The sequence below is a fragment of the Falco punctatus genome (genome assembly GCF_963210335.1).
Source record: "Falco punctatus genome assembly, chromosome: 4".
Classification (NCBI taxonomy): Eukaryota; Metazoa; Chordata; class Aves; order Falconiformes; family Falconidae; genus Falco; species Falco punctatus.
Window position 1 is genome coordinate 1,613,533 of NC_137583.1, and position 23,841 is coordinate 1,637,373.

General features: G+C 57.6%; 4 protein-coding genes across 17 annotated transcripts in view; 3 read left to right on the forward strand and 1 right to left on the reverse strand.

The window, feature by feature from the left end:
• IP6K1 (inositol hexakisphosphate kinase 1) overlaps positions 1-9,202 on the forward strand; it is a 39,338-nt gene extending 30,136 nt beyond the window's left edge. For 8 of the 11 annotated variants that reach the window (XM_080387526.1, XM_080387523.1, XM_080387531.1 and 5 more), the window contains 4 exons: positions 2,307-2,517; positions 3,122-3,306; positions 5,540-5,715; positions 6,569-9,202. In XM_080387526.1, the coding sequence (XP_080243652.1) occupies positions 2,307-2,517; positions 3,122-3,306; positions 5,540-5,715; positions 6,569-7,078 (1,082 nt within the window). In that variant the 3' untranslated portion in view covers positions 7,079-9,202. Of the gene's footprint in view, positions 1-2; positions 2,105-2,183; positions 2,206-2,306; positions 2,518-3,121; positions 3,307-5,539; positions 5,716-6,568 lie in introns of those variants that run through there. The other 3 variants (XM_080387533.1, XM_080387525.1, XM_080387532.1) reach the window with 3 other exon arrangements.
• A 348-nt stretch (positions 9,203-9,550) lies between these two features.
• GMPPB (GDP-mannose pyrophosphorylase B) lies at positions 9,551-11,792 on the forward strand. The gene is made up of 8 exons (XM_080387534.1): positions 9,551-9,753; positions 9,819-9,899; positions 9,970-10,018; positions 10,379-10,680; positions 10,757-10,835; positions 10,940-11,067; positions 11,253-11,435; positions 11,603-11,792. Exons 1-8 carry the CDS (start codon positions 9,625-9,627, stop codon positions 11,732-11,734), a joined length of 1,083 nt encoding a protein of 360 aa, XP_080243660.1. The 5' UTR covers positions 9,551-9,624; the 3' UTR covers positions 11,735-11,792.
• A 105-nt stretch (positions 11,793-11,897) lies between these two features.
• The window catches only part of RNF123 (ring finger protein 123), a 51,900-nt gene continuing 39,956 nt past the window's right edge, over positions 11,898-23,841 (reverse strand). For all 4 annotated transcript variants that reach the window (XM_080387477.1, XM_080387479.1, XM_080387478.1 and 1 more), the window contains 4 exons: positions 13,196-13,338; positions 12,717-12,811; positions 12,514-12,599; positions 11,898-12,415 (listed from right to left, as the gene is read on the reverse strand). In XM_080387477.1, the coding sequence (XP_080243603.1) occupies positions 12,316-12,415; positions 12,514-12,599; positions 12,717-12,811; positions 13,196-13,338 (424 nt within the window). In that variant the 3' untranslated portion in view covers positions 11,898-12,315. The remainder of the gene's footprint in view (positions 12,416-12,513; positions 12,600-12,716; positions 12,812-13,195; positions 13,339-23,841) is intronic.
• Positions 13,347-17,596, forward strand: AMIGO3 (adhesion molecule with Ig like domain 3). The gene has a single exon (XM_080387518.1). The coding sequence runs from the start codon at positions 15,171-15,173 to the stop codon at positions 16,695-16,697; it is 1,527 nt and encodes a 508-aa protein (XP_080243644.1). The 5' UTR covers positions 13,347-15,170; the 3' UTR covers positions 16,698-17,596.

A 23,841-nucleotide genomic window follows, 5' to 3' on the forward strand; every position in this document is an offset into this window, starting at 1 on the left:
GTCATTCCAGGGTGCAGTTACATGCTTCAAAAACCTGCCCTGTCGTTTTCCTGAGCTACTGACGTCTACTGTCTTCTGGTGTCATTTCATTTGTTGTTTTTAATGCTCTTTGGCAGGCTAGCAATTTGATAGGAACACTTGCAAAAGAGAAGAAGTCTTTTTCTGTAGGCATGCAGAGTTCCTCTTTCTAGACAGAGAATATGCAGTGTGACAGTTGTAGTCTGAAGGTTAAGGTTATGGACGTGTAACTGATGTAATTCTACTAGCAAGTTATTGTCAATTACAGCCTTGACCTTGAGCAAATGAAGCTAGATCATATACTGAATGTCTGCGCATTCCAGTCCCACAATTTATTGCTTCCTCATCCTATCTCTTTTATGGGCCCATATCAGAAAGCTGCTGAAGCAGGAAGCATTGCTTTCCCAGTGCTGAGGTGGAGCCTTGTCCCCAGCTGCTTTGAAGGAATGGAATTTTCCAGCGTCTGTATCGTTGCAGGAGGTTGGCAGCTCATCCGTACCTTTCAGAAGCTTGATACGGTTTCGACCATGTGTGTTTTAGTCAGGATGGTGACACTGGCAGTTAGCGTTCTAGGGGGACTCAGCTTTCTTACTGCCTCTGCTTCTTAGTCACCACGTGGCATTGAGAAGACAGTGCTTCAGACAGCTGGGACCACCGTCTGTTCAGGGTCTTGCCATTTGATCTGGCTGCAGCCTGAAGGTCTTGAAGCAGTGTCAGCTTACCTATCTGTGTCTGTATGCAGGTCATGAATGAAAGAACAATCTCAGACAGATGGGTCCTCTTGTACCCTGAAGCCACTCTGGAGCCATACGGTGCTCTAGTGACCCATCAGAAATCTCAGCTGAAGGCTGTGCAGTTACTAGGACAGATACGGTGTCAGCCTTTCCTTGGGATGTGTTTAAAACTGATAAAGCTGGTAGTCCAGATGGAGACACGTCTTCTTGAAGTCAGATGCTTCTGGTAACCTAAAGGCAGGGGGGCGTGCACCTCCACCCTAGTGTGGGATCTCATCTGAGAGTCCCATGCAGTTTCCTGATAGTCCCAGAAGTTTTTCTTACTAATCTGGGCGAGGGGAATATTGGGGATGGTATTTCCTGTCTGAGCACACTGATGTTACTTTAAGATTGCCCTTTCACGGAGATATCTTGAGAAGCATGTCCAGGCAGGCAGAGCACGTTGGGTAGCATTTGTGTAGTGACATGCTGGAGTCTTGAACTGCTCTGAAGTTGTGTCGAGTCACCTGAACCTTGTAAGTATTATCATGTGTAGATAAGGAAAAAGAAAGGACGGTAACATGATGGCCTACATCAACTGAGCAGTGCAAGGTTTCCTCATGGTTGTGATGAATAATTTGATTTGGTACATCTAGCATCTGATACTCCTGGCAACTATTCAATACTGGTGACAGGCTAATGAAAGATTGTTGTCATTGTAAGTTAGGAGATGACCCAATAGTCTCATTTTCAGGACTGGGGAAGTCCCAAAAATGAAGATGCCAGCCCTAAGTAGAAGTGTTAGCTGTCCTGCTTTGTGTCCGGCCAGCTAGGTACATTCAGAGTCTGTGCTGTGGAAGATCTGTACCTTCCCTTGGACTATGGTGCTTTTCAAGAGCCTTCAGAAGTCAAAACTGGACAGGATGCAAATGGTCCTGCTTGTCTGCACCTGGCTGAGGTAGTTTTATTTCCAGACCCCTGGGACCTTGCAAATCCCTTTTCTGTGAAACTGGCTGACTTGTGGTAAGTGGTGAGTGTCACCTCAGCCTCGGAGCTGTGTACTTCATTGCTCAGATGCTGGAGAGCCCCTTTAGCCCAGGAAGCACGCTCCTCTTTGGCCAGTAACAACCTTGCCAACAGCAGGAATGCTTCTGCAGGACATAGATCCTTACCCAAATGAACTAGGTATGTATTTCCTATGCTTTGCCCCCCTCGACATCTTGGTAGACTGTGCTTGACTTTCTCCAGTTTGGCGATGTTTGCTGAAGGACTGAACGGAAGGAAATACACCCCTCAGCCTACCAGCTGCTCTTTTGTCCTTCATTTCCTGTGGGTGGCAGAGCTTCCCCTGCTGCTGCCGACTGTTCACTCAGGTAGTGACGCAGAGCACTGTTTGGGGGATTTCTCCTCCGTGCTGTGCTAACAACATGTGTGTTCTTGTAGTCTTACTGCTCTGGATTTGCTTTTCTGCTTTGTGAAATGTGTTTTCCTTTCTCCTGTTGAACATTTGGATGCTAGTGGTTGTGTATTCCTTCCCCTGGGAAACTAAACTGACATGTCACTTCTCTCTGGCAGGTGTGGTATCTGTCTGTTTTGAGGGGGACAGCGATGGCTACATTAACCTGGTGGCCTATCCCTACGTGGAGAATGAGGCTCTGGAGCAGGATGATATGCCAGAGAGGGACCAGCCACGACGCAAGCACTCACGTCGGAGCCTTCACAGATCAAGCAGCGGCACCGAGCACAAGGAGGAAAAGCCTGGCCTGGCCAGTGACAGCACTGAAAGGTAAAACTTTGAGGGCCCAGTAACAACGTGAGTGGGAAATCTCTCTTCCCCTTTCAACTTCGGTGCTTCTTCTGTTGAGGGCATTTTGCACTTCCGTGCAGTGGGCAGACTCTTGCACTTGCTAGCCTGGCACACTGTGGCACTGCAGACTGTGTCGGGAGTTCTGCTGGGTCCAGGACTAACTCATCCACATGAAACTCTTCTGACACAGGGTAACCCTTGGCAGTTTATTGGATGTGGAACCAAAGCGTGTGGAGCAGATTTAAACACTCTTCAGACCACTTGGTTATTAACCCAGAGGTTTCTTCCAAGGGTGCTTTGAATATGGGTCTCTGCCTCCTCACACCAGCCAGAGCTCCCTGAGAAACAAATGTTCCTGCTTACTCTATCAATTATGATGCAGCCTAGCAGAGATGTTAAACCAGATCCTTGAGCGTGGGTCTGCAGCCCAGGGTATTAAGTGAGGATTTGCTGTTAAGAAGGTTTATGTTGTGTGAAGTGTGCAGGGAACAGGAGATGTGTGCGAGGGGAGGGTATGACAGTTGTAGGTATCTGGAGAATGCATGGATTCTAACAGGCCAGTTTTGTTCTGTCTTCATACCAGCAGCATCCAGGAAATGAAGAGTCCCAGGGTGGACTTGCACATCCATTCAGATGTTCCATTTCAGATGTTGGACGGGAACAGCGGTCTGAGCTCTGAAAAGATCAGCTATAACCCCTGGAGCCTGCGCTGTCATAAGCAGCAGCTGAGCCGCATGCGATCAGAGTCCAAGGACCGAAAACTCTACAGTATCCTTTGGGAAGCAGAGCTGAGCGTGTCAGGTTGCTGCTGCTGCCCTGGCATTACACGTCTGTGCCCTGGGCAGCTACACCTGCATTTCCCTTGGCTTTCCTATCCTTCGTACGACCAAAGCTGCGTTACATGTTTCTTTTCCCTATTCCTTTCTGCTTTCCATACAGTGACACTCATGGCTGACACTGATGCTCAGAGAAGCCGTGTTTCTGACTAGAGCCCATGTTGTTCTTCTCTGGTTCTTCTCTTTGTTGGCTTGTTTTGGCAGCAGATGCAGGTCTACCCTGTTCAGTCATCCCTTGGGAGGGAGCTGTGTTTGTCCTTGTCATCTTTCTTGAGTCTTTTCCAGTTCTACTGTATCCTTCTGCAGACAGTGACCAGAACTGCACAAGTATGGAAGATACAAGTGAACCAGAGTTTTCCACTGGTGTTCAATGCTGTTGTCTCTCCTCTCCCTCAATTCCGAACTCTCTCTTGTTCTAAATTTTACTTTGTTACCCCAAGATCCCGTTCCTGGCTGGTAGTAGCAGTCCCAAAACACACTGCTTTGTACGTTTAAGAATCTTTCTCTCCTTACGTTTAATATCTTGCCTGTAAACTTGACCATTAAATGGGCAGGCAAAATTTGCTTAAGTCAGTCTCCTAAGGTTCTTGCGGAGTTTTTCACAACTGCTCCTCATTTGTGCAACCTTGAGTAACTTAGTACTTGGAGCAGATTTGTCATGTCACTGTTCACTTGTCTGGATCACTTGTTGAACAGCGTGGCTCTCCCCACAAAGACCCTGCTGGTGACTTTGGCTTTAAGGCTGGTCAGGCTGGTTTGTAGTTCTCCACGTCTCCGCACATCAGTGTTGCGGTAGCCCCTGTTCAGTCTCCTGGTGTTACAGCAGTATTAAATAAGTTACACATCTTTTATTTTCTGTTTGATGTGTGATCTTGTCTCTTGGCATTTGTTAGAGAATTCTCTGAACTCAGAAAGTTCTGGCTTGGGAATCCCCTAAACTTTTCAGTCACAAAGCAGCAGAATATTGACATCTCTTTTTAGGGAGCATCTTCACGCACCCCATCCCACACCCTTCCCCTGTAGGTCCTTTTGTACTTTATCTTTAAACTCTTCAGGCAGCCTGACTGGCTGCTTCATATGGCTGAAGATTTGTTTTCTCTGCTTTTGCAAATTGCTCCTCGTGCTTTTGTCTTAAACTTGCCAGCTTGTGGATTTTTTTTGTTTCACCTGCTGGAGCTTGATTCTGTTTTCCTCACATAGAAACAAACTTTTAATAGCTGTATTCTTCATCATTTTAAATGTGTGGGCTTCCTTTTCCTATGCTCAAATGTGTGCTTTGAGCCTCCAGCTTTTATTTTTTTGCCTACACCACTTGCAGAGAAGTAATTTCTCTTTAGCTGTCCTATTTTTTTAATCACATTTCCTTATTTTTATGAAGTTCCTCTTTCAAAATCAAACATAGTTGTTGCTAGATACTACTCAATGTTAAACTTCCTTGCAGGCTTAATCTAGCTGTGCTCTGGTTGCCGTTTCAGTGTAACATGAACTGTGCCCTGCAGGGCTACTCACGGCAAACGTCAGGGTTGTTTTTTCCCCTTTGGGACAACCTGCTGCACTGATTGTCTTGGGTTTGTTCTGTGCTGTGCCCTAATGGAGGGTTTGCCCGTTGTGTGTGCTGGTAATTGAAGGCTCCCGTTACCCTTCTGTTTCCTGTCTTTGTAGCCTCCCTGGTTTCCCCGTGTCAGGCAGTGTTGCTGTTCTGGACAGGCCAATAGCAACAGTACTGTGTTATTAATTGAGCCTTGAATTTGCAGTCTGTGGGGATTGTATTGTTTATCCGTATGGTTAAATTGTTAATCTGATTAGACTTCAAGCTCTCCCTTAATGTATCAGTAATTCTTACTGGCATACCCTATCTTTCCTGACATTAGTGTTTTGCTCTTCGGTTCGCTCTGCTAGAGTTTCCTGTACACCTGCATGTGATCTTGCTGACTGTTGGCCATTCCACTTTCCAGGCTTGCTTCTTCTACCAGCTGTCAAAGCCTGGGTGCCTCTATTTTTGGGTTTTACCCTCCTCTTCACCTCCCCAGGTGGCTCGTTCTCTCTGTTCTTTGGTTCCTGTTTGTTTGCTGCCTGATCTTGTCTGATGCTGGCCCAAGTCCCTGTCTGGTGGCCTAGGGGAGCGGTGTCTCTGACAGGTGAGCTCTCCTTGACATGTCTCCCAGAGTTCCTTTTGCTGGAGAACGTGGTGCATCACTTCAAACTTCCCTGTGTACTTGATCTGAAGATGGGGACCAGACAGCATGGAGATGATGCATCTGAGGAGAAGGCTGCTCGGCAGATGAAGAAGTGTGAACAGAGCACTTCGGCCACCTTGGGTGTGCGCGTGTGTGGGATGCAGGTAGGGATCCATGGGGTTGCAGGTCTTCATTTTTGCAGCTCCATTAGACTTCCTATTAGTGTTTTCTGCTAAGCACTGGGTTAAGAGTTTCCCGCTTCAGGTAGGTACACCAATGTTGTGCTACATGCTTTCTGTCTTCATTTCTAAGCCTAGAACAAAGGAACCCGCTTCTCCTGCAATGGCCTGCTTTATCCAAAGCTGTTTTGTTCACAGGCATTAGGGGATTTTCTAATAAAATTCTTCTTGTGGCTTAGTGTTCAGCCAGAATCAGGAGGTGTCCCTCTGTCGCAGCATCAGCTGACATTTCCTTCTGCACTATACTGAGTTAAAAGGTTGCTCTTGTGGCTGGGCCCTGCCCACAGGGATTTGCTGCTGATGCTGTTGTGCAATAGCCTCTCCTTTCCCCACCCGCAGAAGGATTTTGTAATCCAGATCTCTGCCCGCAGACTCTGAAGCAGTGAGGGCCTCTCATCAATCACATGCTGCGTAATAACAGCAACACATATCAGCAGCTCCCGCTGATGGAAGATTGTCTGAGTTGCTGTAAGACTTTGCTTTTAAAGCCTCAGGTTCTGTTGTGCCATGCCTCTTGGGGACACTTGGACTGATTAGCCACCTTTTGGGTGTCCTGGGAGAGAACCAGTGCTTGGATGCCCTGGCTGTGCCTGTGGGCTGTACCCATGAGCTGCTTTGGGATTCGGGGAACCTGCAGAGCAGTTTCCTGCTCCCTCCTGAGCATGGTGGGGACAGAATGAGTTCCCTGTGCCGTGGCAGTGCAGGACAGCTCAGGGCTCTCTGTGTGCGGCCTTAACCTGTTGCTCCTACTTGACGTGTGTTTCCTTTGGTGTCCTAGGTCTATCAGCTGGATACAGGGCATTACTTATGCAGGAATAAATACTATGGACGCGGTCTTTCCATTGAGGGCTTCCGCAATGCCCTCTACCAGTATCTCCACAATGGCATTGAGCTGCGCAAGGACCTCTTTGAGCCTGTCCTCGCCAAACTGCGAAGCCTGAAGGCGGTTTTGGAGAGACAGGCCTCCTACCGCTTCTACTCCAGCTCCCTTCTCATCATTTACGATGGGAAGGACAGCAGGGCAGGGATGTTTGTGGAGCGCCGGCCAGAGATGCGCCTGAAGCGGGTTGACAGCTCTCTCCCGGAGAGCCTTCAGGATGGTGGCAGCATGGAGCCCAGCTCCTCAGCCCAGCCTAAGGTGGACGTGCGTATGATTGACTTTGCGCATAGCACGTTCAAAGGCTTTCGCGATGACCCCACTGTGCATGACGGACCCGACATGGGTTATGTGTTCGGGCTGGAAAGCCTTATCAACATCATGGAACAGATGCGTGAGGAAAACCAGTAGCCCTGGGCTATGGCCTCTTATTGTTGTCCTGGTGGCAGGAGCAAGACAAGACCACCTACTACCACAGGAAAAAAGCAGACAACTTCGGTTTTAAACAATTGTATTGCTCCATTGTTTTTAAATGTACTTGGATAGAAGAGCTGAGGGGAGGCAGGATGGAAGAGCTCCTCATGCCAACAAGATGGTTCTGACCGCGCTAGCTCTGCTTTCTGGAGGAGGCTCTGTAGATGCCTGCTAGGTGTTGGGTGTCCCAGTTCTTTGCTCGTGGCATGTGCTTTCTGGAGGGAGGACCTGGACACAGGGAAGAGAAAGCTCTTCAAGGGGCTGGAGCTGTGGTGGGAGGAGCCTCCTGCCTCAGGAGCCCCGGGGAGAGCCTTCCCTTGGAAATTCTCCTGAGCCATTTGGAAAGGGCCCTTGACTAACAGTTGGCAGTGTCCGTGGGGCTGATGGTGAGCAGCACAGGTGCTGATCCCTGCGTTTGTCGCTGGCTCTGCCCTGGGGTTTGCCGATGGGGCTTTGCTTTTGATGCTGCCTTTTTCTGCTGTTTGGGCACTGTGACTCGCCAACCCAAATACGGAAATAAAATGACCAAATGCACCCCCTGGCAGAGCTGCGGCCGGGAGGGAATGCCGCACCCCTGGAGTTGTGCTCGAGCCTGGGGCCTGCTTGCTCCCCGAGGGGCTGGAACGGGCAGGCCTGCATGCAGGCAGGCAGGGGGCTCTGTGAGAGTGTCTCTGCCCTGGACCACTGACCAAGCAAGAACTCAGCTCGTGGGCTAGCAATAGTATCTGTAGCAGTTAATGTGACCCCAGCTGTGCAGCGGGGCGTTTCGGGCCATTTCAACCCTTCCTGTCGTGTAACATTGTCCCACAGGTTGTATGCGAGTATGTCCCTCCAGCACAAGGCTGCCCTCTTCCCCCCGGCGGGGCCTCTGCCCTGCTGCCCCTGCTTTTCTGGCAGGTCCGTGCATGGGGATGGTGGAAGAGGAGGCCGAAGATTAGGGCTGACCTCTCTGAGGGTCTCCAGGGGGGCAGGTGAGGGGGGACCTGGCTGAGCGGTGAGTGCCATCACCTGAGTGCTTAGCTGTGCTTCCACAGATAAATGACCAGTTTGTGGATGAAACAGCCAGCTGGGATGTGCTCCGCTGGCTGGGTTCCATCCGTGAGCTGGTGCTTTACCCATGGCTTCCCTTGATGAGGGCATTAATGTTTGATACTGTGGCCTGGTGGTACCGAACCATACCCTGCTCTGCATCACCCCCCGTGTTTCTGTGCTGGGACCCCCGATTGCTCCTTTCCTCATGTCACTGACTTGTTCCATGGCACTACCATTACCCTGGCTGCCTGAGAAACTGCCTGGGTACCTGCCAGGCCAGGGTGGGGGTTATTGTTTGTTTGTTTTAAACTTCAGGAAAGCTCGTTTGGCGAATACTCGCATGTAGCATGTGTGCCAATTCGGTTTGTGCACAGTCTGCTTGGAAGGCATTGGTGCTGGGCTGGGGGCCAGCTGTGGCTGCGGCAGCGGGTGCAGGTCTGTGGCACGGGGTGTGGAAGGGGGCAGGGAAAGTGCCGGCTTTGTCCTGAGCTACACCTCTTCCAGGCTCCCAGCTACTCAAGCACTTGCTGAAGCCACCGCTCCTCTCTGGCACTTTATGGACCAGGACCTCTATTCACGCCACCCTGCCCTGGGTTACTTTTTCATTGCTTCTGTGAGTTGCTGGCCTGCCAGGCAGGGTTTGGGATTTTCAGGGAACAGGTTTGCAGGAGGGAGCGAGGCTGGCCCAGCCGCTGTGTTACCCTGCCTGGCCCTGGCCCTCTGCATGCCCTGGGCCCCAGCGGGCTGCGCTCGGGCAGGTGCAGGACCCTTCCTCGGGCAGCTCAGCACCCCCCGCCGCGCTGACTCCGTCCATGCCCCTTCCTCGCTCGGCCAGGTGCAGGCAGGGCTGAGGGGCGAGGGAGGGGGCGAGGGGCCCGTGCCCCCTGCCAGCCGCCTCTCCCCTTGGGACCGTCGCCGTGGGACTCCACAGCTTGTACATAGCCTTGGCCCCCGTTTGTTTTTACATGAATAATCACCCTGTTTGTGCTTCACAGAGAACCAAAAACCATTAAAGGATCTGTTTTTGTCGGTGGTGTTGCCGTGCCTGCCTCTGCGCGCTGTGTGCGCCGGGGGGCTCGGGCGGGACCCGTGTGCGGGTGGCTTAAACTCGCCTGCCCCTGGGGGGTGCAGCTCTGCCCCTTCCCTCGCCTCACCGTGGGTCGCCGCCCTCCTTGCTCGCCCCGAGGGAGAGCGCCGGCCCTGGGCTGGGTGCAGTGGGCTGCAGCAGCCACCCGACCTGGCAGCTTCCCGGAGGCGAGCGGGACCCTCTGCCCCGGCGCGCTGCTGCTGCTCTGCCCTTGCGGTGCTGCGACGGGGACCCGGGGCGGGCGGGCGGTAGGACCCGGGGCGGGCGGCGGGGCGGGCGGGCGATAGGACCTGGGCGGCGGTGACGCGGAAGGCGCGCGCGGCGCTGACGTGTCGGTGCGGGCGCGGCGCGGCGCGGCGGGGGGATGCGGGCGCTGATCCTGGTGGGCGGCTTCGGGACGCGGCTGCGGCCGCTGACCCTGAGCCGGCCGAAGCCGCTGGTGGAGTTCTGCAACAAGGCGCTGCTGCTGCACCAGCTGGAGGCCCTCCGGCAGGTGGGGGCGCGGGGGGCGCGGGGGCGCGGGGCCGCCCCGCCGCCGGCTGACCCGCGCTCCCGCAGGCGGGGGTCAGCCATGTGGTGCTGGCGGTGAGCTACATGTCGGAGGCGCTGGAGGCCGCCATGCGGGAGCAGGAGCAGCGGGTAAGGCTCTGCCTGCCTCCCCCCCGCCCCCCCGCCCCCGCCCGGCCCCGCACTCACGCTGTGCCCGCAGCTCGGCATCCGCATCTCCCTGTCCCACGAGAAGGAGCCGCTGGGCACAGGTAGGGGGCGGGGCCGGGCGCAGGCAGGACGGAGCGGGGAGACCGGGATGGGTACGGGCAGGGCCGGGGACACCAGGGGGACACCACGGGCCGCAGGGTGGGTATGGGCGGGTAGGGCTGGGAGGAGCGGGGGCAGCGGGAGGGGAATGCCGGCATGGGCACGGGCAGGGTAGCGGGGACCAGGGACATCAGGACAGGCACAGTTTGGACCAGGGACAGTGGGGCTGGTGATGGTCCAGGGGGCCTGGCGACCTGTGGGCCCGTGGGGAGCAGGGACGCTGGGACAGACGCGGGTGGGGCCGGGAGGCCCCGGGCGGGCAGGGGGCTCACCCCGTCCCTGCATCACTCACGGCTGGGCAGCGGGGCCGCTGGCGCTGGCACGGGACCTGCTGGCCGAGGGCGGGGAGCCCTTCTTTGTCCTCAACAGCGACGTGATCTGCGAGTTCCCCTTCGCGGCGCTGGCCCGTTTCCACCGGCAGCACGGCGGCGAGGGCTCACTGGTGGTGACCCGTGTGGAGGAGCCGGCCAAGTACGGTGTGGTGGTGAGCGAGGCCGACACTGGACGCATCTGCCGCTTTGTGGAGAAGCCACGTGTCTTTGTGTCCAACAAGATCAATGCCGGGCTCTACATCTTCAGCCCTGGCATCCTGCAACGCATCCAGGTATGGCCCAGGGCAGCAGGCTGGGCCGGGCTGGGGGGCTGTGCCCCCTGCTCAGCCCTGTGCCCCTTCCTTGCAGCTGCGCCCCACCTCCATCGAAAAGGAGATCTTCCCAGCCATGGCGCAGGAGGGGCAGCTCTACGCCATGGAGCTGCAGGGTAAGGCCTTGCACACGGTGCAGGCAGCATGGGGGAGGGGGGGGTGTCTTGCTTGCACTGCCACCCCCACACTGGGGGCCGTCACCGCACCTTTGTCCCCACAGGCTTCTGGATGGACATCGGGCAGCCAAAGGACTTCCTTACGGGCATGTGCATGTACCTGCAGGCGCTGCGGGCTCAGCACCCCGAGAAGTTGCACTCGGGGCCCGGTGTCGTAGGGAATGTGCTGGTGGTAAGTGCCAGCTCCCAGCACGCTGACCCCAGGCATGTGTCACGGGCTCTCTGTGTCATCCCACTGCTGTCCTCGGTGCCGTCCTCAAGCTGTGCCCTCCTGTCCCCACACTGGCCGAGTAGCACGGGCTGTGCCAAGAGCTCTGGCTGCCCTCCCAGCCCTGGTGCAGCCCCTCTTCCTTCCAGGACCCCAGCGCCAAGATCGGGGCAAACTGCGTCATTGGCCCCAACGTGACAATTGGGGCCGGCGTGGTGGTGGAGGATGGAGTGCGCATCAAACGCTGCACCGTGCTGAAGGGGGCCCGCATCCGCTCCCACTCCTGGCTGGAGTCCTGCATCGTGGGCTGGAGCTGCTCCGTGGGGCAGTGGGTGAGGACGTGGGTGCCCTTGTGAGGGATCAGGGATCAGCTTCTGCCCTCCTGCCTCCTCAGGCTGCGGCTGAAGGGACGGAGGGATGCACCGGTGCCTGCAGGCAGGAGCAGGAGTGGCACCGAGCCCTCAGCCAGGGCAGGCATGACGGGGCTTCTCTGGGGCAGGTGCGCATGGAGAATGTGACAGTGCTGGGCGAGGATGTCATTGTCAACGACGAGCTCTACCTCAATGGGGCCAATGTGCTGCCACACAAGTCCATCGCCGAGTCTGTGCCAGAGCCGCGCATCATCATGTAGCGGCCCCCAGTGGGGCCTGTGCTCCTGGCTCTGCTTGGATTAAATATTTATATTTCCATTTACCGTTGAGTGTCATCTGAGCATGGCCCGAGCACTGGGTTGCTCACCAGGGCTGGCCTGGCTTCCCCGCCCCCCCACCCCCCCAGTGTCTCAGGGCACCACGTAAGGAAGAATAATTTAATGCTGCATTTCATGAAGTCAGCCCTCTGCCAGGGGCAAGGTAACAGCCCGAATGCCCAGCCTGGCCCCCCTGCCCTGGCCCCAGGGCTGCTGTGCGTTCCCAGTGCTGCCGCGGAGCCGAGGCCTCGGGCTCCCCTCCCTGAGAACGGCCCGTGGGGCAGAGGCTGCCAGGGCTCAGGCGCTGAGCAAGGGGGATGCTGGTCCCAGAGCCTGGCACCGGGCCTCCCCGCTGCTGGCCTCCCTCCCCGCAGCCCCCTGCCCCACGCTGTGGCTCCGTGCTGGGGTCCTGGCCCTGTGGGCGAAGGGCCCGTGGCCCTGGGCAGGGCAAACATTTGGGGAGATGCCAGCGTGCTCTAGGGGGGCCCGCTCAGCTGGGGGAGCCCGTGGTACAGGGCTGGGCTCTATGAGCTGGCTGGCTTGGTGAAGTCGTCCACCCCCGTGATGGTGGCCTTGCAGAAGAAGCAGTCCTTGTTGTTCATCAGGTGCTGGTTGATGCAGGCTCTGGGACAGAGGAAAGAGCGTGAGCTACCCCTGCATGGCGTGGGGGGGCGAGGGGCTGGCAGTTGCCCTAGCGAGGGTCACGCGTGTGAACTACTCACTTGCATGACTTGTGGGAGCAAGGTCTGAAGATGGCTGAGATGGGGTGTGCGTAGCAGATGGGGCACAGGTCCTCCTCACTGGTGGGCTGGGGGTGGGGAGCACCAGGAGGTTAGCAGTGGCCGCAAAAACCCCGTGTCCCAGGGCAGCTGTGCCGGGTGTTGGGGCTGCTGCTGAGCATGGGGGCTGGGCTGGGGGGACTCACCAGCGTGGTGGCAGCCGCCTGCTTGGACTCCTCACTCAGGTGGCTCAGCATCTTGTCCACCTTCGCCAGTTCCTCGGCACTGATGTACTCTGTGTCTGTAGGGGCAAACCAAGTGTGTGTGGAGTCAACGTGGCCCTCGGGCTGCCCCGTGGCTGCTGGGCAATGCCGGGGGCTGCAGCTGCCCTTGGGGACTAGCCAGGACAAGGGGCCTGGTGCTGGGGATCCCCATGCTGGGGGCAGCAAGCTGGCCATTGGGCACTGCCAAGGGACAAAACTGCTGCCAAAAGTGGGTACTGGACCCAGCCCCAGCCCAGGTGCTCTTGCTGGGGGATAGTGGGGGAGCCATGAACCCGTCTCCAGGGCTAAAGGGGCTGGGACTTGTTGCAGGGGACACAAGACACCAGCAGCCCCGTCTCCCCATCCCAGCCACGGCTGGGTGGTGAGCACAGCCCAGCTCCCAGTGCAGTGATGACACTTACAAGTGTGCAGGGAAAAATGGCGCTTGTCTGTGGCTGGGGCAGCAGCTGCCAGGGCTGAGGGCTCGGTGTGGCCCAGCAGGTACTGGATGGATCGCAGCTGGAAGCAGGGGTCCGCCAGCAGCACTGCCGTCGCACGCTCAGCCCTGCAAAGGGACACAGTCAGGCTTCTGCCCTGCTGCCACCCAGCTGCATCCCCAGCCAGTGCCCCCTCTCCCCACCCCCAGCAGCATCAAGCCGGGGAAATGTGCTCAAGTGCAGCTGAAGGGCAGAAGCTCCCCTCCTCCTCCTCCCCCCCGCCCCCTCCCAAGATCGATAAGGTGCATTAGCACTTGCTGAGGCTGCAGCCCTCACGCACCAGTGCCCGGCTGAGCCTGGGGAGCTGCAGGGCGGCTGAAGCAGCCAGCACTACCCTGGCTTCACAGCACTGCAAGGGCAAAAGGAGAGACGCTGTGCAGCAGCCTCATGCCAGGGGCTGCACCCCCCTTGCACCAAGGGGATGGCTCAAGGCACCCCCAGGGCAAGCAGGTGCCCTCACAAGGCAGGAGGGGGTGGCTGTGGCTATCCCTGGCTTCAAGCATCAGCGGTGGGGACAGCCAGGACAGATGAAGGGCACCTTAACGAGCATCTCCACCGGGTACCAGTGCTGTGGCTTGTTCATGGCCCTTGGCAAGGAGCAGAGCTGGCTCCGTGGCCGGCCCCGGGGCAAGCACAGCCCCTCCGGCGTGGGGCAAGGGAGAAGCCGCCAGATGGGCTTTTTGCTGCCCTAATGGAAACCAGTTCCCCAGCCCGGCTCTCTGCTTCCCACCCACCAGGGCCCTGGGTACTGACACTCCTGGCACCCTTCACCCTGCGGCCGTCCCACCCCGGCCAGCGGCCCGTGGTGCCCCCTGTGCCCTGGGGACCCCACCGACTACCCCATAGCTGGGGGTGCTGGGGGGCCCTGCCAGCTTACGCGGGGGTGCCGAGGGTGGGAGCAGTGGGAAGGCGTGAGAGCGGGTGCAGAGCAGTGGGGACGGATGGCAGAGCAGTGGCAGGGGATGGCAGAGCAGTGGCAGGGGACGGCTGCCACCCCCCTCCCGGCGCGGGCGCAGGGTCGGGCACGAGGGGCACTGAGGCAATGCTGGGCTGGGGCTGCTCCCGCGCCCTCCAGGGCCGAGCAGCCGCGGGGCAGCCGGCGGGGCCCCCCGAGGGGCTACAGCCGGGGGGGCTGCCACCGCCGGGGGCACCGCCAGGGCCGAGGGCCGGCGAGGCGGCTCCGAGCGCCCGGGGCCGAGCGGGCAGGCGGGGCCGGTGCCGGTGTCGGCTGCGCATGGCCCCGCCCCCCGGCAGGGCAGGGCAGGGCGGGCCACGGCCACCGCCCCCGCGCCGGGACCAATGGGAACCCGCCCGCCCCGCGCCGGGACCAATGGGAACCCGCCCGCCCCGCGCCGCCAGCGCGTACAAAGCGGCAGCAGCGGGAGCGCGCTCCGCGGGGTGCCGGCTGCGCGGCGGCGGGGTGCCGGGCTCCGCGGGGCGCCGGGCGGTGCCGCCGGGCGGGGATCTGGGGGGCCGGGGCGTGGGGCCGCGCCACGGCAGCGCTGAGCCGGGAGAAACTTCCCGCGGCAGCGACGCGCAGCTCCAGGCGGCAGCGAGGCGATCGCCCAGCCCCGACGCACCGGAGCATCCCGGCCCGTGATGCCGGACCCCGGCTCCCCCCGCGCCGCGGCAGCCGGGGGCCGGGCAGCACAGGTACGCGGCAGCCTCGCCTGAGACGCGGCAGGGCCGGCGGGGCGATGCCGCCCTGTAACGCTTTTCAAGCCCCACAGCTGGAGCTGGGCCCCTCTGCGGGGCGCGCAGGGGCGTCGGCGGGTGCCTGCTAGAGCCGCCGGCCGAGCCAGCGGACGGGGAGACCGGGGAGGACCGCGGCGCGTTGTCTTTTCCGTCCCCTTGAGCCTGCCGGTGCTGCGGGGCTGCACGGAGGCTCCTGCCCGGCACGATGTCCCCGCCGGTGCCTGCAGACCCGCTCTGGCTGCGGGTGGCGAAGCTGCTGCTGCTGCTCCAGCTGTGCAGCCACGGCTGTGCGCCCCGCACCTCCCCGCCGCCCCACAGCTGCCCCCAGGCCTGCATCTGCACCTCCGACCTGCTGAGCTGCAGCCGGCAGATGCTGCAGCATGTGCCCCGGGTGCTGCCACCCACCGCCACCACGCTGGACCTCAGCCACAACGCCCTCACCCAGCTCCACGACCGCTGGCTGGCTGCTCTCCCGCACCTCGAGGCCCTCTACATCAGCCACAACCAGATTAAGGACCTTTCTCCACAGGCTTTCCACAATGCCTCCTACCTGCGGCACCTTGACATGTCCTCCAACCACCTGCGTGCCATCGAGACGCACTACTTCGACACGCTGGTGAGCTTGGAGGAGCTGCTGCTCTACAATAACCACATTAAGAGAGTGGATGAAAATGCCTTCACCAAGCTGAGCGGCCTGCGGAAAGTCTACCTGAGCTGGAACAACCTGACCACCTTCCCCTTCCACTCGGTGCACGGGCTGGGCAACTACAGCCTCCGCACGCTGGACCTCTCCTCCAACAGCCTGAGCAGCATCCCTGTGGAGGAGCTGGCGGCTCTGCCCGAAAATGTCAGGAATGGCTTGTACCTGCACAACAACCCCATCAGGTGCAGCTGCCCGCTCTACCTGATGCTCCAGCGCTGGAAGCAGCGAGGTTTCAGCTCTGTGAAGGATTTCTTTGAGGAACACACCTGCAAGGTGTCTGACAATGTGCCCCGGTCCCTGATCAAGTTCCTCAAATACAGCCACATGTTTGAGAACTGCTCAGCGGGCCCTGAAGATGTGCACCCCTTGCCCTTCCCCGTGATGGTGGGCCAGACCGTCCTGCTCACCTGCAATACCAGCGGGCCAGCCACAGCCACCACCTACATGTGGATCTCCCCTCACCACGAGCCCATCAAACACCCGGGGAACAGGAACCGCTCCTTGGAGGTCTACCGCAATGGCAGCCTGAAGATCGCAGTGGCCAAGCCCTGGCACTCAGGGGTCTACGTAGGCTTGGCCATCAACAGCCCCCGCAATTTCAGCAGGCTGTGTGAAGTCAACGTCACAGTTCACTACCCCAAGCCAGATGGGGAGACCTTCAGCACCGGCCTCACAACGCTGCTGGGGTGCATTGTGAGCCTGCTGCTTGTGCTCATATACTTGTACCTCACGCCCTGCCGCTGCCTGAGCTGCTGCAAGAAGCCAGCTCCTCTCAGCCCTCCACAGGAGTGCAGCGCCCAGTCCTCCATCCTCAGCACCACTCCCCCTGCCACGGATGGGCCAAACCGAAAGGTCAACTCCAACAAGCATGTGGTCTTCCTCGAGCCTATCAGGGAGACGCAGAATGGCAAGATCCGCCTAGCCCTCGGTGAGGACTTCCCTGACCCCAAGCACCCCAAGGTCCTGCAGCTCAAGTCAGACTCAGATTCCATCAGCTCCGTCTTTTCAGACACCCCGATTGTGTCATAGCGGGGCAGAGCTGGAAGCAGAGCCGGGGCATCCCAAGAGCTGTTTGCTCTCCATCATTGCTAGAAGCAGGATTATTGGGCAACCCAAATTCCCAGCTTGACTGCAACCCGTAAGGGCAATCAGCATGACCCACAACTGCTTCGGTCATGAGCTCCTGGTGGGTTTTGGGCCAGGGGCAGATCTGTGTCCAGCAAGAGCTCCTTGCGTAAGCCCCTGGGAATGGCCTCATTAGCACAAGGGTAATGCTGACGAACCCAGCACGTCTGAGAAACCCTCACTTGATTGAAGCAGCCAGACTCCCTAATGGTGACACTGGAGCCAGTGGTGTGCCATGTCCTTGGGCATGTGAGACTCAACCCGGCGCCACTGCCACAGACCCCTGAGGCCAAGGAATAGCCATGACAAGAAGGGCACTGTCCTCACTCATGCCAGGGCCCCTGGGGATGGTGATGCCACCATCCTCTCCCAGCCCGTGCCAGTCTCTGACAGCATGCCATGGCTGGGAGCAGGACCCCATCACAGGGTGGGGTACGCATCCCCACCAAATGTGGCCACGCAGGAGGGATGGATCTCGGCGCCTGACCAGCCATGCAGCCAAGCAAACGTTACAAGCTTTTGCTTCCTGAGAAGCTGTAAATAGTCAAGGCAGGATTAGGTGATGCGATACAGCACCCTGGTCTGCATTGCTCAGAGCTCCCCTTGCCACCAAGGACGACGAGGTCTCAGATGCACCACTTTCCCTTGCTGTTTCTCCTTGAGGCGGACAAACGCGCTGCTAAAGCACAGCTATTTAGGCAGTAATCTAATAAGCCTATCGATAAATGTGAGTAATCCTCTCCTCTCTGGGGTCATAATTCTCTAGTTACATTGGAATAAAAATGCCTATTTTTTTAAGCTCACGCTGGACTGAGTGTCTCTTTGCCCTTGCAGGGCAGCAGCGTGCAGCCACCCTGCCCCACAGACGCAGCAGTGGGGGCTGAGGGAGCCCTGAATTCCCGCTGGCCTGGCACAGGGAGCCAGGCAATTCACACAGGTTTGCAGCCTCTGTTCCCATCAAGCGGCATTAGGGCAGTCTTGGCAAGGGGGTTAAATGTGCCAAGACGGAGCTGGTGACCTGGGGCTGGTCCGAGAGGAACATCCACTGGCTTGTCCCTGAGCGGGCAGGCCTCCAAAGGGACGCCTGGGAGCTGGGGAGGGAGCAGCACCAACTGACACAAGGGCAGATCCAGACCCCAAAGGGATGAGCAGGCTTTAGATGCACAGGAGAGGCACTGTGGGGACACCGCTTGGGACTTGACTGGCCCTGTCTTTGGCTGAGTCCCAGTGCTCCCTGTGGACAGAGCCCCTACCTCACTGGACACCTGCGCTGCTTTCCCCAGCACCCAGCCTGGTATCGCCCTGTCACAGGGAGCAGCTCTGTCCCCCCAGAATGCCTGCCTGAACCCATAGAGGAATAAGGGTGTCCCCCAATCTGCCATCACCATCATCCCACCCACAGCTGGAGCAGGACGTGTGCCTGTCACCTGCAGCACAGAGGATGCTGGGGCCACCCTGCTGGCAGAGGCACAACCCAGACACCACAAATGGGGACCAGGACCCTTTGCAGAGCTTCCCCACAGCCCCCCACGGCTGTGCACCCCACCCCAAGAGCTGTGGCAGCCCTGTGACTGGTGGGAGGGGAAGGTCCCTGCAGCATCCAGACAGCCCTAGCACCCATCCTTCGACTTCTTCAGCCAGGAACTCCCCAGGAAAAAGCCAACCGTGCCCAAAGCACTTGTCAGAAGAAGCCCCCACACTCATCCAAGGTGGGGAAAGCATTTGGGAGAGCAGCTATCCTGAGACTACTGCAGCTTCCCAGTGCCCCTCCTGACAGTGACCTTGCACACAGCTTCATGCGATACGTGCCCTGCTGCCACGTGCCCTGCGGCTGCTGCTCAGCGGCTGGCAAAGGCGATGGGATGCGGAGCGACAGGCCCCGCCGGCCTGTGCCCTCACTCCCCACGCGCCTGCTGCTGCCGGCCCTGTCGCTTCATGTTAGTGCAGCACCTCCTGATGAGCCCGGGACACCGAGCTGGCCACACTCGGGTGCTGTTGGGGGTTGCTTTGGTGTCGGATGGAAAGGCGAGTGGCACCTTGTCCCTTGAGGATGGAGCTGAGGCAATGCCATCCCCTGGTTTTGCACCTGGGCAGGGATCCCATGGGAAGGATGGTTTGAATGGCTGGGAAAGATGAGAGTCCCGGCCAAGTGTGCCCAGGTCCAAACCTGCTAAGGGCAGAGCCCTGAGCACGGCCCATGCCTTCCAAGCCTGTGCCAAGCCAGTGTGAGAGCACACTGCATCTAAGCACTGCATCTTCCTCAAAAAAAGTGCTGCTGTGGGCCTCAGCACCCAGAGTGGGTGTTACCTACCCAGTGCTCTTCTGCCACCAGCCTTGTAGGTCTCCTTGCAAACCTTTCCCCTCCCCGGTGCCAACATCAGCCTCCCAGGCATTAGTGGTCCTGCAAACATGTGTCCTCAGCTGAGGCTAATGACTGAAGCTTGGGGAAAACTCAGGGCAGCTGGGGTGTAAGAAAAGCTCCTGAGGGCCTCTCTGGGGACACATCAGCCTGGAGAAGCCCAGGAGAGTTCTTCTAGGCTGGCTGCAATTCTTCTGTCCCTGCAGGAAGGCTGAGTCGTACCATGCCAGGGACAGCACATCTGAGGTTTGTATCAGTGCTGCCTCCAAGGGCTCCCCACTGCCTTTACCCAAGAAAATCTTGCTGCTGTGTTTCACACCTTTCTGAAGCTCGGAAAGGATGCCCCACCACACTGCTGCTCCAGTGAGCGAGGCAAGGCATTTTGAACTGTTGAAGCAGTTCATTAAGCAGCCTAAAAGGCAAATCATCCCAGCAAGGAAAAACATAGCCAGGAGCACAGCCTTCCTGACAGGCAGGAGTTGGGAAATGTAACGGATGGTCCCCAAGGGATACATCGTCCTCTCTCAGCAGCCATCTGCACCATTATAGCCCCGGCTTGCTGCCAAACTGGCCTCCTGCTCCTTGACTCCACAGGGTAAAGTCATGGGTCAGCACAAAGCATGGCATCCCTGTCACACAGGGACCCGCGCCTGGGCACGCGGGATAAGCGCTAGCTTCAGGGACCAGGCTCCAGCGCTGCTGACTCCTGTCTCCCCTGGCACTTCACATTTCAGCCAGGACAAGGTGGGCGTGCTGAATGCCATCCCTTCCTGTCCTCCTCCTGCCAGGGCTGGACTCACGATGTACACGGTTGGACCTGGATCCTTTCCTTACAATGTTCAGTTTTCCAAGGAGCTCAAAGCAGCAAAGCCTGGTGCTGGCCAGCATGATGCCTGCTCCTGCCTCCCAGCATGTACCCGGCAGCCCCAAGGGGCTGGGAGATCCCAGCCGTGGCAGTCCCACTGCTCAGCATGCAGCATTTGGAGCTGGCAGCTTGTAAAAACTGTAATATCGGTAAGGACAGACTCCTTTTTTTAACCCTGAAACCTAGGTCTGAGCTAGTCATTCCTCCGTGCTCTGGCTCACACTCACCCCAATACGTTACACACTGCAAGACTTGAGTACCACTCATCTTCAGAGCTTTTAAAGCAAGGTAGCAAGAACTCCTTTAGACTGAGCGGTTCATGACCACTCCTGCACCTCCTTCCACCACAGCCTGCTCATCAATACATGTTGAAGGAATATCATTGCTTAAGTGATCAGTAATTACAGTGTCCTACAGGACTGCAGAGAACTACCATGTCCAGTGGGGACCAGCCAAGTCCCCAGGGTCCCAGCAGTGCATGAGCATGCAGGTGGGTGGCCAGGTTGAATTTAGGAACTCGCAGACTGGGATCTTCTGTGATTTTTCCAGTGGAGGTGACCCCAAAACCACCTAGCAGTTGAACAACAGTCTGCTTAGCCTGCCTCCTCCACCTGGCTTCATGCCTCCTCACCTTCCTGTTACTTCTGCCCAGGGAATCCCCCTGTCTCCTCCCTCCTGCCAGTCTGTGCCTCTGCACCCATCTGTAATGTGCAAAGGAGGAGAGTGCAGACATCCAGCCAGAATTACCCCAACATCACATCAGCACGGTGCTGTTCCTCCTGGCAGGTCCCACTGGCTTGTGCTCTGGCAGCCATCCTGTGCTCTGCTGGCTGGTACCATGTTCCTGGTGACCACAGTGCTCTTCCCTCTGTCTTCTCCATCTTTCCAGCAGAAGTTATTGGAAGATGCACCTTGAAGGCTGCTCAGGTCTTTCCTTGTACAGTTGCACTGCAGACCAATTTGCTGGCTCCTTGCATGTACCTCAACCCTCCGGTCTCACAACGAGAGCACCAGCTCCAGGCGGGGCTGGGGAACACGCTGCCCGACCTCACTCCCCTGCCTTCAAGGGGATGGTGTCCCTGGAGCATGGGGGGAGCCCGAGAAGCAGAGTGGCAGCCGAGCCCCAGCACAAGACAGCTCACCTCTGCTTTGGGCTGGCTGCTCACTTTCCACAAAGCCTGCTCCAACCTACATGCTGTCCTAATTACAGCGTGCCCTTGCACGCAGGGGACCAACAGCCTCACCTCAGGCCTCACCCCTTCCCCTGCTGCTCGCTCTTGCCAGGATCCTTACACAAGCTCTGGCCAACACTGCTCCATTAGCTCAGTCCAAAGGAGGCTTAATAGAAAATCTGCTCAATTATTTAGCAGGCAAACGGGGGGATGATACTGGCTGAAGGCAGCCAGGGTCTCTGGCATGGACCCAACGATTCAGCCCAACGCCTGGCTCAGCCTGCCAGACCTGCCTTCCCTCTCCTCCCTGCAAGACCAAGGCTGTCACCAGGGGCTGGCGAAGGGGCAGCACACAGCACCCCTGCCTCAGCCCTGCCTGGACCCCCCGCAGGAAAGGTGCTGCCCAGCTGCCGTCAGACCCAAGGGCTGGGGGGGGGGCAGCACTTCAGGAGGCCTGAGCAGTCCCACAACAACACTGCAGAGAACAAAGCAGTTTTAAGCCAAGGAGCTGTTGCCTGCTGGTGAGACAGCCCAGCCCGCAGTGCCAGGCTGCCCTGCCCTCGCCTCTGCCTGCTGAAGAGGGTGAGCTCCCTCCTGGCAAGCCCTCGAGGGACAGGCAGCTGCTCTGCCGGGAAACAGGGCAACTGCCACGCTCCTGTCTGGGAGCTGAAGACCCTCTACTGAGGGACCCCAGCTTGATCAGCTCCTCATCTGAGCCCTGCACTAATTCTCCTCTGTCCCTGTTTGCAAACTTTGTTATGTACAGTGAGGGAGATGAGCCACGAAATCCCCAGGCCCCGCCACAAGGATCAGTAAGCCTGGGTGAGGTGGGTGCTGAAGTTTTGGTTCACCATGAGCAGCACCAGCCATCCTGCCAGACCCAATGAGGAAATGCACTTCTTCTTTCTCAAGAGCACCGCCTGCTCCATCCAGGGACGAAGGCATATGATGTATCAACAGCCTCATCACATCCCAGCCTGGGCAATGTTCCCTTTTCTGGTGCTTAATGGCTCTGTTTGATGCCAGGAGTCCATAGCAAGAGGACTTGATGGCTGAGTGTCCTGAGCTGGGCAAGGAGCACCTGAGGTACCCAGCTGCATCCTGATAACATGGCTGGATGAGTCGGCAGGGCCCTGCCTCTCCTTACTCACACTCTTCCCCACTGGAATGTTTTGGCTCCATAAACGGAAACTCACTCCCCCACTCCCAGATGAATCTGTCCTCTCTGCCCCAGGGCAAAGGTTGCAGCATCTCCAACCAAGTGCCTGGCTCACCGGGTTAGAGACAAACAGAAAAAACACAGCAAAGCTGAGGAAGTCACCCAAAGTCCTGTTCCCTGTCCTCATCCTCTAGGGCAGAGCCTGCTCATGGGGAACCAGTCAGGGTTAACAGCCAGTGTCCCAGGTAATTCCCACTGAGAAGTTCGTAAGTGCACACGTGGATTGGATAATCTCTCTCTCTCTCAATGATTTCTGGCAATCTGGGAGTTACCAAATTGGATCTGGAAGAGCTTTCTACCTGCTTCCAGCACTGCCCGGGCACAGTGATTCCAAGCAAGGAAAAAAGCCGATCCTGTTATCCTGCTTGCTGCACTGACAGGCATGGAAAAAGGAAAAAGGAAAGCTGTCTTCTCTCGAGTTCACTCTGCTTTGGAGAGCCTGGTTACATATGGGGTCCTTTAAATCTCTTCAGTCACCCCTTGCAGCAACATGAACCATGGCAATCATCTCTCACAGGAGCGTACGGACCTGAGGAAGGTTTAAATTCTCCTTCTGCATTCCATGGACCATCCTCTTACTCACGTACCTGGAGACAGATGCTTCCCATCACCCTGCTCCAGGCCAGTTCTTGTTGACCTGTACCATCTCCTGGTTTTCAGATGACTGTGGGGAGGAGATCCCTATGGGGCTCTGCCTACGCCAGCTGCACCTTCCAGTCTTCCAGCACCCTGTGGCGATGGTGCCAAGAGACTTGCGCACAGGATCAAACCAGGACTGAACCCTTGAGGAACACAAAGGCAGCAGCAAAGCCTCCGTGTGTTTCCTCTCATACCGGCTGTTTTTCTCCATCCCCACCCTGTCTGCTGTTTTTCAATGTGCCTGCACGCAGCATAACCATTCTGTAAGTGGGGTACAGTACTCACACCCCAGTCTGCAACTCAGAGTGCTACAAAGAGGGTGGGTGGCTCAGTTTTCCCTCCATGTGAGGCACTCTGCCTGCAGCCACACTGATCTCTACCATCAGGTTGTCCATCTCCTCTGCTTGGGTAGTGGTAGAGGGTCTCCAAGCCATCAGACTTGGTTCTTTTGTCTTGATTGACCTCAGTGCCCCCCCTGCAATGTTTGGTTTCCTTTTATAGATCAGTAATATATTAAAACCTCAGATTTAGTGCAGGGCTTTGCAAAATCACATAGAAGCATTTTGTTTTATAGATATTTTCCCCTGGGCTTCCTCCTGTTCCACCCTGTGCTTCTGCTCATCTAGGTCCACCATAAGGACATGGTGCTTTTCTCACATTATTCCCCCATTCTGTATTTATTTCTGCCTTCCAGTGCCCAAGAGGGTGACTACAAAGTCCTTGAAGATCAGTCAGAGATTTACCACTTCCCAACTGCACACTACCAGATACAGCACCTCTGGTTTGTGACCGCG

Bases quoted from the DNA above. Each gene is read 5' to 3' on its own strand.
- GMPPB (XM_080387534.1), top strand. From the start codon at position 9,625: ATGCGGGCGCTGATCCTGGTGGGCGGCTTCGGGACGCGGCTGCGGCCG. The intron at 10,019-10,378 runs GTAGGGGGCGGG...ACGGCTGGGCAG, and splicing joins GAAGGAGCCGCTGGGCACAG to CGGGGCCGCTGGCGCTGGCA. The intron at 11,436-11,602 runs GTGAGGACGTGG...TCTCTGGGGCAG, and splicing joins GCTGCTCCGTGGGGCAGTGG to GTGCGCATGGAGAATGTGAC.
- AMIGO3 (XM_080387518.1), top strand. From the start codon at position 15,171: ATGTCCCCGCCGGTGCCTGCAGACCCGCTCTGGCTGCGGGTGGCGAAG.